The 12,565-nt window shown below is 41.3% G+C and overlaps 1 protein-coding gene across 2 annotated transcripts; it reads left to right on the forward strand.

The window, feature by feature from the left end:
* The first annotated feature begins 4,690 nt into the window (after nucleotides 1-4,690).
* On the forward strand, nucleotides 4,691-10,257 carry cnp (2',3'-cyclic nucleotide 3' phosphodiesterase). Of its 2 annotated transcripts, none has more exons than XM_053615452.1 (4): nucleotides 4,691-4,985; nucleotides 6,998-7,708; nucleotides 7,786-7,913; nucleotides 8,702-10,257. In XM_053615452.1, the coding sequence occupies exons 2-4, from the start codon at nucleotides 7,012-7,014 to the stop codon at nucleotides 9,176-9,178; spliced, it is 1,302 nt and encodes a 433-aa protein (XP_053471427.1). In that variant the 5' UTR covers nucleotides 4,691-4,985; nucleotides 6,998-7,011; the 3' UTR covers nucleotides 9,179-10,257. The 2 variants fall into 2 exon arrangements, with proteins under 2 accessions (XP_053471427.1, XP_053471436.1); XM_053615461.1 differs by lacking the exon at nucleotides 4,691-4,985 and adding an exon at nucleotides 5,018-5,341.
* The last annotated feature ends 2,308 nt before the right edge of the window (nucleotides 10,258-12,565 follow it).

The raw sequence follows: 12,565 nt of genomic DNA on the forward strand, positions 1-12,565 counted from the left end.
AGCTTGTCTGTATCTGTCCTGAAGAAGTCTGCTAAATCCTGAGTCTAGCTCTCTCACAGAACCTTTTCAACTTAAGGCCAGTACTTAATTTGTACCGGATCATATCAGAACAATAAAAGTAAATAAAGTAGTAGTAGTAGTAGTAATAATAATAATAATAATAATAATAATAATAATAATAATAATAATCACTTCAATGAATGAACATTCTTTGTCACCCCCACGTCTTAAAATACATGCTGTTCATTTCCGTGCTGACTAACTGGAAACTAGTGCCTCTTTTCGCCATATCCATAATGCATGATGAAATGTGATTGATAACGCAAGTATGTCATATAATGACATACTTGCTTTATCTGTCACATTTCATCATGCATTATGGATATGGTGAAAAGAGGCAGCTGACACTGTCGTCATTTCTTAAATAAGTCAATAAGTGTGATGGTGCAGAAAAAGATCCTAAAACCAAAAACAAGGTCATTTCTGTTTCTGAAACTTGTTTGCCCATCGCTTGCACATCACATCAATATTCAGCCCTGTGCTATGTATGCGTTTTTTGGATGGCCAAACTGCAACATTGAGAGGTTGACTGTGTTTTGGAGTAATTTGGATCAACACAAGTTAAGAAAGTATTTTTTTTTTTTCCAAGCAAAATGTTTGTTGTGAAGTTAACACACAGGAAATGAACAGTTGATTCCTCTAGTCCTCCCACAGAATCACTGAAGTGGTTGAAGCACTATTGTAGCTATATTTTCCGGGAACCATTTTCCTACCCACCGCCAGGGTAGGGAGTTTGATTCCCGCCACTGCCCTATGTGTGCGGAGTTTGCATGTTTGCCCCGTGCTGTGATTTCCTCAAGGGTACTCCAGTTTCCTCCTCCAGTCCAAAGACATGCATGGTAGGCTGATTGGCATGTCCAAAGTGTCCGTAGTGTATGAATGGGTGTGTGAATGTGTGTGTGTGTGATGCCCTGTGATGGATTGGCACCTCATCTAGGGTGTCCCACGCCGTGTGCCCCATGAAGCCTGGGATAAGCTCCAGGTTCCCGCGACCCTGAAGGATAAGCAGTATAGAAGATGGATGGATGGATGGATTAAGCATAATCTATATCTATGGAATCTGTACAACAGAGTTTGTCAAAGGTTCTTTAAGGGCTCATTGGATAATTAAGGGTTCTTGGCTTCTTCAAAGGGTTCCTCATAGGAAACTCTGTTGTAGGGTTCTACATAGAACACTTCCTCAGAACAGTTTTTCCAGAAGGAAAACCAAAGCACTGTTATGGATGTGATTATATTTGAAAAACAAAAACAAACATTCAATAGAAAAGAACAGAAAACCCCATTCACTGGAAACTCACTTATTATTGACTTTTAAAGACGGCAGTTGAATTGTGTCAAATATGTTTACAATGTCCAAAAACGGTCCGAGATTTTCTCTCTTTTTTTGGTTCATTTTATAGTACAGGGTGTCCAAATTCAAAAGTCTTGTCTGTAGTAATCACACGGATGTTACCTATTATGAAACACTGGAGTATTGTTTTAATGGTCTTGACACATGAGTATCACACCTAAGGTTGGCTGTGTGCAGTGTGCAGACACCGCTCCTTTACTCACACTCATTTCAAATGCTTTATGGTTTGAGGACTACAAGAGCTAGGGTTAATTTAGGTCGAGGTGTTGCCTTTCATATGCAACACAGAAGCATCTTACACTCAGAAAAAAAGGGTACTAAACTGCATTTCCTGTGCTGGTGTGGTACCTTCAAGGGTAAATCTTCGTGCTTTTAAGATAATATGTATCTTTTACCTAGAAAGATGTACGTAGTGAGTGTCAGAACCTGAAGAGAAGACCTGACCACTGAAGATTGTTTTACACAGTGCACAAAGCACAGTGCTTTCAGTTTCAAGTTTAGTGCTTTCACTTTCAAGCTTTCAAGTTTATACCTTTGGTTGGGAAAAAGAATTGTAGAGTAGTTTCAGTGTACCAAGGCTCATTTATGAAATCATTTATAAAACACTCCTTCAGAGCAGTTATGTTTTTCTACAACCTTAACCCACCCACATTGCTGCAAGATGTATTCTCTCAGGCAAGGACAGATCTCCAGGGGTGCTTCTCAATGCTCAAATTGATGCTTCCTCATTTCCTCGCTCCTCCGTCCTCCAGCCCGTGACCCGGAAATCGATTGGATGTCAACCATCTTGAAGGACATATCAATTCTCTAATTGCACCGTGAGGAATGAGGAGTGAGGAAGCTTCCAGAGGAGCTAGGAGCGAGGATACGCAGGTGTATCCTATGCGGAAGTGCTTCTTGTCAAAAAACCTAGCGCACCTATAAATTCCCCTCCTCCTTTACATGTGCCACATTTCAAACAAAAAAGTCCTTTGATGATGGGATGGAATTTTGTGTAAAATATAATTAAATAATAACATGCTTGGGGCGCACGGTGGCTTAGTGGTTAGTACGTTCGCTTCACACCTCCAGGGTTGAAGGCTCGATTCCCGCCACTGCCCCGTGTGAGCGAAGCTTGCACGTTCTCCCTGTGCTTCAGGGGCTTCCTCCAGGTACTCTGGTTTCCTCCCCAAGTCCAAAGACCTGCATTGTAGGCTGATTGGCATGTTCAAAAGTCTCCATAGTGTATGAGTATTGTAATTACTTGATCCTTGCATGTTTGGATATGCAAATCTGCACAAAATATGCAATCATTTATATATTGTTTATTAATTCATTGTTGAATAACCCATACATTACACATACCATCAGTGCATTTAGCTTTATTAAGAATGCTGTTATTAACCAATCTCCACCAACATAACGGCAGATCCCTGAAACGCAGTGAGGTCATCCAGCTGAGCACAGTCATCGTTGATTGCCGTCGCTTTGAAGTGACACTTGAGAGAGCGTGGATATTCAATTTGACTTGCTTAGATTCCTCTCAGCACGTTCGCCTCACACCTCCAGGGTCGGGGGTTCGATTCCCACTGTTGACATGTGTGTGCGGAGTTTGCATGTTCTCCCCGTGCTGCGGGGGTTTCCTCCGGGTACTCCGGTTTCCTCCCCCAGTCCAAAGACATGCATGGTAGGCTAATTGGCATGTCTAAAGTGTCCGTACTGTATGAATGGGTGTGTGTGTGTATGTGATTGTGCCCTGCGATGGACTGGCACCCTGTCCAGGGTGTACCCCGCCTTGTGCATGATGCTCCCTGGGATAGGCTCCAGGTTCCCCGTGACCCTGAAAAGAATAAGCGGTATAGAAGATGGATGGATAGATTCCTCTCTCTCCTCGCAACTCATCCTTGCATCCTTGCATCCTTCCCACACATCCTAAGGGGGTGGAGCTAAGATGCAAGGAAAGGAAATGGGGATGCCCAAATAAGAAATGAGAAGCACCCCATTTCGCTGATCTGAGGTCTGTTACCTTGCTTTTCCGGTGTTAAAAAGTTTACAGAGAATATGTTGCCACATGTATGACAGAGTAGACTAACCACACTGTATCTCTTCCAATTCATAATAAACCATCCAAACCCCGCCAAATAAATTTTCCCACCATGAAAACTGTTGAAGAAAAAAAAAAAAGAAAATCAACAAACACATTCCAGCCTGATTAGTAAGGGAGGACTTGCTCCGGTGATATGGGCGTGATCATGAAACGGCGTCTTCAAACGAATGGGCGTGTCAAACGTGTGCGTTTTAAAAGTGGGCGTGGTCGGGTCTTTGTACAGCCCATCCTATTGTGCTACATTCAAATGCTCCGCTACTAGTCCTGTTTCCCAATCATGAACTGAAAAGATTATACAGTCACGCCTAAATGTAAATTATAGCTTGATCACTAAATATCAATCACCCTGTGATTGACTGGTGTCAGTGTTCCTGGGATAGGCTGCGGCTCCACCAATTAACCTGACCAGGATATTATTATTATTATTATTATTATTATCACTGTTACTGTTGTTGTTGTTAAATCCCCAACCTGCATCACTTTTGTTGTTTGTGTTTCATTACGTATCACATAATGATGTATCACATAATGAAACAGAAATTCAATAGAATACAACAGAAGGAATAGTTAAGGGTTCATAGTTTCCCCAAAACACTTTGCTTGGAACCCTTTATGAAAAGGAAAAGCTCTGTACAAGGGTTCTACAAAAAAACATTAAAGGGACCTTCGCAGGGGGACAACCGAAGAACCCTTCACGGTTCAACAATTATTTTTTTTTTTTAAAAAAAGAGTGTGAAGTAAAGAAGAGACAGAAGAACAGAAAACTTGTTCACTGAAAACTCACTTATATAATGGAAGTGTAAGGGCAGTTGTTGAATTTATGTCAATAAACGTTTTGGGGTTTGTTTTTTTGTTGTTGTTTTTTGTAAATGTGCAATTTCAAAACCACTCTGGTGGCACTTAACCATAACTTCTCCTCTGGGCCAAATTAGCCCCATCATTGAAAGGATGAATTATGCGGATTTAGACTTTAATTTAAAAAAAAATACTTATAAATGAAGAATTCATAAAGACTGAAAAACGCCTTGGTGTTAGATTTCCTGTCTAGTTCATTCTCAGTATCAACATCAGCGATATAAAAAGCATTCTGATTTCAGTCTTCACTAAAGTCCCCAGTGTCCTAACTTTAAAACTCATTGCATCAGAAAAAACCCACCCTGATTTTCCCCTCCCACTGGTATTTTCGATCAGGCGCGGGGTGCTTCGTGTGCTCGTAACTCGTATTTAGGGTCATTTTGGCGTGCACGTGAACGCTGCATCAGACCTCTGTCGTGGCTCGTGCCCGCGCTCTCGCTCCCGCGTCGTCTGTGATAGCGTGTTCAATAAGAACAAGAAGAAGAAGGAGAAGAAGACCGCTAGTTTAGTGTTTCCCCTGAAGGTTGCACGGGCAGGCGGGGCGTTCCAGAGCAGGACGTGAGAGAAACGCGGAAAAGCTGCTGCTGATTTTTCGGCGCCCCGACTGGACCTCATCCACACACCCACACACAGGTATGTGAGGGAAGAGGGGGATTTTTTTGGTTTATATTTAGGGTATGTAAATATGTGTGAAAACAAATGTGAAGGGATTTTTTTCTTTTTTTGCTTTTGCATTGTGACACATGGGCGACTTCACCTCCGGGCCGTTCTTTCAATATATATATATATGTGTGTGTGTGTGTGTGTGAGTGTGTGACACGCAGCATTTTTGTACTGCTGTGGGTTTTTGTTTTGTGTGCATGCAATGTGCCTGCTGCAGCCACTCCCCAAATTTCCTCGAGTCTACGCAAATCTGCTTTCCTGCGTCTAATTACAAACTCCTCACAATAACACGTCTTCGTTGGTTTAGCTGACTAAATCACCGCCAGGTGCCAATATTTTTCCTTTTCCGTCTTCTTAAGTAATAATCGTTTTAGCATGTAATCGCTTTGTCACCAAATTTGTTACATTCATAGTGTGTGTGTGTGTGTGTGTGAGAGAGAGAAAGTCAGGAACTCTTTCTTTCTCTCTTTTTCTTTGATGGCGTCGTTTTCCGGGACATCAAACAGGCCTCGTTTTTATTTCTTTGTCTGTAACGGATAACTGCGCGTGCGTGTGTGTGTGTGTCCGAAACCGCTTACTACAGCACTAAACAGTATACAGAAATGTAATGTGGCTATCATTTGTCTTTTTACGTACTGTTTAGTACGGTAGTAGGCTGTGCGCGTGCACAAAGGAGCGGCCCAGAGCGTTTGCAGGTGTTCATATCTCACGCTGGTTTCCTTCATTATTTTAGCTTCAAGATCGTGCTGACTAACCGCTCTGAGCCGGATTTCATCTAGTTTTAGGCATATAACTTTTATATGGATCATTTTATATAATATGCATGGTTCATTTAAGTGTTCCTTTGTCTGCCTTTTTTTTTTCTTTTTGCTCGTGCACTCTTTCCATGGATTACAGAAGTGCAATATTCTTGATGGTGTTAAAGCAGGCTGATTTAATTTAGCTGCCTTTTATTGAAGCCACATTTCCTGACTAAGGGGAAAAAAAGAAGAAGGGGGGCAAGTCGGTGGCACTAACGCCGTGTCCAAACTGCTGAAGTTTGCTCTGTTCTCAATAACAGGAACATGTGTCAGCTGATGTCCTTCATTTTTCAGAGCCACAGCAGTGTTTGTGCAATCCTGACTAACAGCCAGTGCGTCTGATCAGAGCTGAAAAGATGAAAGCAGCTGGCCGTTTCTGAATAACGGATATATTCGAGAGAGGGAAGGGGAAGGGGGTGGTGGCACAGTGCGCTCATGCACATGCGACCTGAGTGCAGGGAGGGAACAAGGTACAGCTGGAGATATGGAGAGGGGGGAGGGAGAAAGACACCAGAAGACAAGAGCAGACAGCATCCTAGAGTAATTGGGTAAGAAAGGGTGGATCCTCAGATTTCACCAGAAAATCTCTTGTGAATCAAAGGAAATCGCTGGACTTTACCTGGGTGTTGCTGTGGTCTGAATGAAGTGGGTGGAAGAGCCGAGTGGATTACTTGAAGATTTTTGATTTGGAGAAGCAGACTGGACAAAAATGGAGAGTGAAAAATGAGTTTTTTTTTTTTTTTTTTTTTTTTTCTTCTACATAGGCTTTTTTTGTTGAAAGCTTTCTTCCTAAATCTAGTCTTGAATACTGGCTCTTGCTAAACTCTGTTAATCTTAGACTGGTGGTTTGTTTGGCTTCTTGGATGGTTTTCAAAATTAGATATTTATTTATTTTGAGTAAGCTCGACACCAAATAACAAGAAATATAAAGCCTTTATGAATTCATGATGGAGACAGAAATCTAATAATATAGTAGGTCTGTTTTTCAGGTTCCTGTGGCATATTATTACCCGTGGTGCATGAGTAATCTCATCTCTAAGCTTATCTGGTAGTTTTTCTTTTGTTGCGGGTCAGGGTGTCAGACATGCTGCAACACTGCCCGAGCACTGGACTTGCTCTCTTCTGTGAAATTGACATACCATGGGACCGATAACTATCTCATGTTTGCTTTTTTCGAGACAGGCCGCTGTTGAGGAATGGAAGCCGATCAGAATCAGGAAGCGCCGGAGGCTGTTGCTCAGACCTATGTGGCAGAGACGGACGTGCCCACTCCTGAGGAGGTGAATGAGACATACTCTGCTCAGGACCCTCCGGAGCCAGAGAAGCCAGCAGTGGAAGATTCTAAACCAGAGATGGAGTCCACAGAACAAGCACCTGAGGTGGAGTCTGCCAAAGAGAATGCATCCCCAGAGGCAGCTGCAGTGCTGGAGAAATTGCCTGAGAAGGAGGAAGTAGCAGAGGAAATCTCAGAGAAAGCTGTCGAGGTGGAAAAATCTGCTGAGACACCAACCAAGGTTGAGAAAAAGCCAGAGATCGAAGTGGTGGAGCAGCAAGTTGCTGAACCCGCAGAGCCAGAGAAGAAAGCAGAACCTGAAAAAGATGGGAAAACTGAGCCTTCTGCTGCGAATGAAGCTGCACCATCCAAATTGGAAAACGAGTTGGAGGAAGCAGAAGCCAAACCAACTGAGGCAGAGCAGGAAGAGCCTGCCGAAGCTCAAGCGGTTCAAGGTGAACCTCCAAAAGAGGTGGCGGCACAACCAAAAGAACCAGCACTCCCCATGTTCTATGGCTGGTTCCTGCTCTCTGAAGTTGAAGAGAAGATAAAGTGTTCCACCATGGAGTTCCTGAAGACGCTGGACACTCTGGAGGCCTTCAAGAAACAGATCAGTGAATGTGAGTAGAGAGTATGTCTGTCAATACAACTCTGTGCTCGATGCTTGTCTTTAAAATCCCTTTCTTGGTGTCTTTAGTTACTGGGGATGCAGACAAGGAGGTGGATCTGGAGCAGTACTTCCAGACCAAAATTCCACTCCACTGCACTACTCAGTTCTGTGACTATGGAAAGGCAGAGGGTGCAAAAGAATATGCTGAACTGCAGGTTGGTCGTTCTCTGGAAGAAACCCTGAGTAGCACCTTTTTGGAATTATGGTTCAAATCTGTAATGATTAGTGTTTTTTTATTTTTTTTTATTTATTTATTTTTAAGCCTCAGCAGTCAAAATTCGATCATTATGCAAATTAGAGCCCTGTGTGTGTGGCTTTCATTTAGGTAGTGGAACCTGATTGGCTTTTTTTTTTTTTTCTGGTCAGTTTTGACCAGTAACCTTTGCATGTTCAACACTAATTCAGTCTTTTCAGTTAGATTTTTTTTCTACTACTTAAAAAGTATTCTGCAGATCTGAATCCAGTATGAATTAACACTGATCCCCCAAATAGACTTAATATTTTTGCTGTACACAATAGGATCAGTAAAAATGATTTTATTGTATGTAGTTCTTAATGTATTGGCATTTCAACATTGTTTATTGAGTAGCAGGTTATTACCAGTCTGTACAGGATTGTGCTGACTTTGATTTTTGCTTCAGCTTTTTTTAAATAATTTGTGATGCTACTTATGGATTTTATTTGATTTCTATATATTTGTAGAAATCTCTTGAATTGGCACTTGTGCTACTTTTTAAAAAATATATATATATTTTTTATTATTATTTTAATTGTAAGCTCCTGAATATTTTGGAGTTCTTTTCTTTTTTTTTTTTTTTCTACAGTTACAAAATTTTGAAATCCTACAGAGACTGTGTTACTGTTACATTGTGACTGATTTGATTTTTGTGGAAAGTCCTTGTTATACCTCCTAACCAGGAAATCTTTGTTTGGTCCTGTGTAGGTGGTTAAAGATTCCATTGACACACAAACGGAGCTATCTGTTGTTGGTCTCATTGTGACTCCTCGCACTTTCGGTGCCCGTGTGTCATTGACCCCTGAGCAGCTGTCGCTGTGGCCAACTGGAGCTGATAAAGTGGGTATTCCTCAAGCAGACCTCGCCGGTGTCGAGACTCTCCCAGTGGGCAGCCGTGCTCATGTGACCCTGGGCTGTGCAGCAGGTGTGGAGGCTGTTCAAACCGGTATAGACCTGCTTGAGATCCTGATCCTCCAGCAAGGAGAAGAGAAAGCAGCCACCGAGGAGGAGCTGGAGCTGGGCACCCTCTCATACTTGGGCAAGGGTCGCTGGTATCTGGCGCTGAGGGAGGCAGTGACGTGCGATGCCACCTTCTCAAGCTTCTCTGAAGAGCATCGTCCCACTGAACCAGCCAAGAAGGAGGGTGGGGAGAAAAAGAAGAAGCCAAAGTGCTCAATTCTGTGAGGAGATGGAGAGAGATGCTGAGGGGTTGATGGTGTTCTAGGGCTGAGACTGGTTTTGTGTATGTGTGGTTTGTGTGTGAATGTTTTTTCAGCGTTAGGGCTGAGTGTGGGCAATTGGTACGTACTACACCAACTTACCATTCCAAAGCGACCTCTCTTAGCAGGTGCCTTTTCCTTTTCGCTTGGCAGCACAAGCACCAAGGCCTTAGAAATCTGCCTTACTGTCAAGAATCACAGTGCTGTAACTTGTTCATTCTGCGCTAGGTGCTCGCTCAATTGGCATTATTCCTGTTTCCTCCTGCACTGCAGCATTTGGTCTTCCCTGCACTTAATGTAATGGATTGCTTATCTAAATGTATTGATCTATTCGGGTGTATGAGCAGCAGTCCAAGTTCCTGTTTTTCAAGCAGATTGATGATTTGATACCTCTATGTATTTTGAAATTAGGCGGTCTGTAATTGACAAATGAATGAATTGTTAGGTCTGGTACAGTGTGTGACAGTTGGCCTTGATGTGGTGTGTTTGTAGTATGTCAATGTTTTGTTTTCTTCTTTCCTCTTTCTTTTCAGCTGTAATAACATTTTGTGATGAACTTCACTCAGATTGCATGCTGTTAGTGTCCAGCTTTACAGTCACACCCAACTCGTATCCATCTTTAATGTGTACAGTCACAGACCTGTTAACAGTTTCTCCTTTACTACTAATTATCTCTCGGTATTCAGTATAGATGGCTGTTTGCCCATGGGAGTGAAACTTGCCTAACTTTCATGTTCATACAGCATTGCAGTTACTTCATGGCAGAGGAGTTCCTGTCATCTGCCACTTGTCAACTTGTATTATCACTTTCTGTAGCTTTTGAGCTAGTCTCACTTTTGCTCTTTCCAGCTGCTTTCACTTTTGACAAGCTGCACTTGGAATACTGTGACTGGCCACTGCCCTGATGCCTTCGTCTCTAATGGGGTGGTACAAGGCAGAAGCCGTGCTTATGTAGGCCTTGCACGTCGAGGCGCTGTATTTTTGCACTTCTTTTTTTTTTTTTTTTTTTGTACACTTAATAAAGAATTTGCTTGGCTCTGACAATCTCTTGATACTTGTTTTTATTAAAAGGTTGATTCTCACTTAAACACTTCCTCATTTAAAAAAAAAAAAAATAAAAAAATAAAATAAATAAAAATTAATTCTTTGGCTGTTTCAGGTTTCCTTCCAAGGGCAGCGTGTGCAATCACTTGTCACAAAAATAGTTGCACTAAAATAAACCCGTCTACTTCGACCTACGAAACTACTTTGTATTATACGAGATCAGGCGAGGCTGCAGATTTCCATAACGAAAAAAACCATGTCACTTTTTAAAGCAGAAGTAGTAGTAGTCTAATCTACAACTTCAAAAGACCTTACATTTACCAACCTTTATATAACCAACAATGCAAATAAATCCTAGACATACGAGAAATTTAACACCAGCATTATCAAGTGTCAGCTTCAATACTGCTGTAAAAATGTATAATGAATCATTTACAATCCGTCCCCAAGGTGGCACCAATTACTAAAGTGTACTGAAACCGCAGAGTGCACTGGAGGTAACTTCAGGGTTGCCAGGTTGTGTCTCATTTGTACTTTTTGTTTTTAGAAACAATTTTTTTGATGCTTTTCTTTGTGGTTATCTCTTTAAACACAATGGGTTGTAATTTTAATCAGTTTTGGGTAAAGAATAGGAAATTTCTATTAAATCAAAAACGATGGTGAATGTCTGAGCTAAGTAATGTTTCAATGGGTGAGATTTAGCATTGTGTTTGGTTAAGATTCAACTCTGAAACACCCCATAGACCAGTCAGAGACAACCAGGCAGTGAAACAGCTGATTAAACTTTTTTCAGTGATATGGTGCCAATAGGCCCTGTGTATCCTGGATGACTTGGCAAAATGATGAATGAGGTTTGTTCAACCTTTTTTATCCCCCAGCAAATTTACTCAATAAATAATTAAAAATGATCTTTAAACACCACTACGGACACCGCTGTTTTAAACATTTTCCCCATTGTTTTTAATTTAAATTGGACTTTTACATTTTTACTTTTTATTATAGTTACTGCTGCTTCCAGGGGTTTAGCCAGTTTAGACTTGATGACTTTATTGGGGTGGCAATTTAGGGTGGAGCAAATACTATTCCACATCCATAGAAAAAGACATAATGTGGCTCCATCTGTGTATGGCCTGTGTAGGATCCCCAGTGGCTCATGCCTAAGCAACATTTATTTGTTATCTAACAAGTGCCAAAAAGTCACAGCTAACATAACATTCTAATCTAACTATATTTTCTGAAGTACGCTAATGTGGCTTATTGGTTAGCACGTTTGCCTCGCTCCTTCAGGGCTGAGGGTTCAGATCCTGCTTCCGTCCTGTGTATGTAGAGTTTGCATGTCCTCCCCGTGCATTTGGGGTTTCATCCGGGTACTCCATTTTCCTCTCCCAGTCCTAAGACATGTGTAGTAGGCTGACTAACAATTCTACATTGTCTGTCGTGTGTGAATGTGTGTGCAGTTGTGCCTGCAATGGGTTGGCACCCTGTCCAGGGTGTCCCCCTGTTCCCTGGGATAGGCTCCAGGCTCCCCATGACCCTGTGTAGGATAAGCAGTATGGAAAGTGGATGGATGGACTCCCATCCCCCTTCCGCCTCCAACACCTATGCACAAACATGTATGTCCATTTGGTGTAAATGTGGTAATTTGGCAATTTTTTTCTTTCTGGCAGTAAATTCAGGATTGATAAACATCCAGTTCAATGTGCTCATTTTGCCACACTGTCTTATTTGCTTATGAAAGGTGCAATTAAAATGTTTAATCTTAGTATTTCATCATCAGTCATTGCTGCTCCCCAGCGATCAATAGGAACATTTTCTTTTAAAGCTCTTTGACTTATGTCTTCTGGCTGGAGATCTCAGACTGCATTAAGTAATCACACTGGAGGTAAAGAGCCAGACGTGCTCACTTTTATGGCCAAGACCTTGATTTGACCTCCTTATCACAAAGTGAGTCTATACATATGTAAGAAAGTAACTGCTTGGATCATCATTAATTAAAAGTACTTAAAGTTCATAAATTTGTTTTCTGCCATATGTGTGTGTGTGTGTATATATATATATATATATATATATATATATATATATATATATATATAAAATGTATATATAATGTATATATTTGTGTATATATATATAAAATAATTTTCTTAAATAATTCCTATTTATTTCTCAAACCAGTCCTTATCATGAACGTTCACATGCAAGCAGTGTGACAACAGTTTGTTTATTTTGATGATCTCATTCTGGCACAGCTGAGATGATTGCAGACAATTTTAGAAATCATTGATTTCAACACTGACTCACTGTATTT

Source organism: Ictalurus furcatus, chromosome 2 (genome assembly GCF_023375685.1).
Source record: "Ictalurus furcatus strain D&B chromosome 2, Billie_1.0, whole genome shotgun sequence".
In the NCBI taxonomy this organism is placed as follows: Eukaryota; Metazoa; Chordata; class Actinopteri; order Siluriformes; family Ictaluridae; genus Ictalurus; species Ictalurus furcatus.

Bases quoted from the DNA above. Each gene is read 5' to 3' on its own strand.
- cnp (XM_053615452.1), top strand. From the start codon at position 7,012: ATGGAAGCCGATCAGAATCAGGAAGCGCCGGAGGCTGTTGCTCAGACC. The intron at 7,709-7,785 runs GTGAGTAGAGAG...TGGTGTCTTTAG, and splicing joins CAAGAAACAGATCAGTGAAT to TTACTGGGGATGCAGACAAG. The intron at 7,914-8,701 runs GTTGGTCGTTCT...GGTCCTGTGTAG, and splicing joins AAGAATATGCTGAACTGCAG to GTGGTTAAAGATTCCATTGA.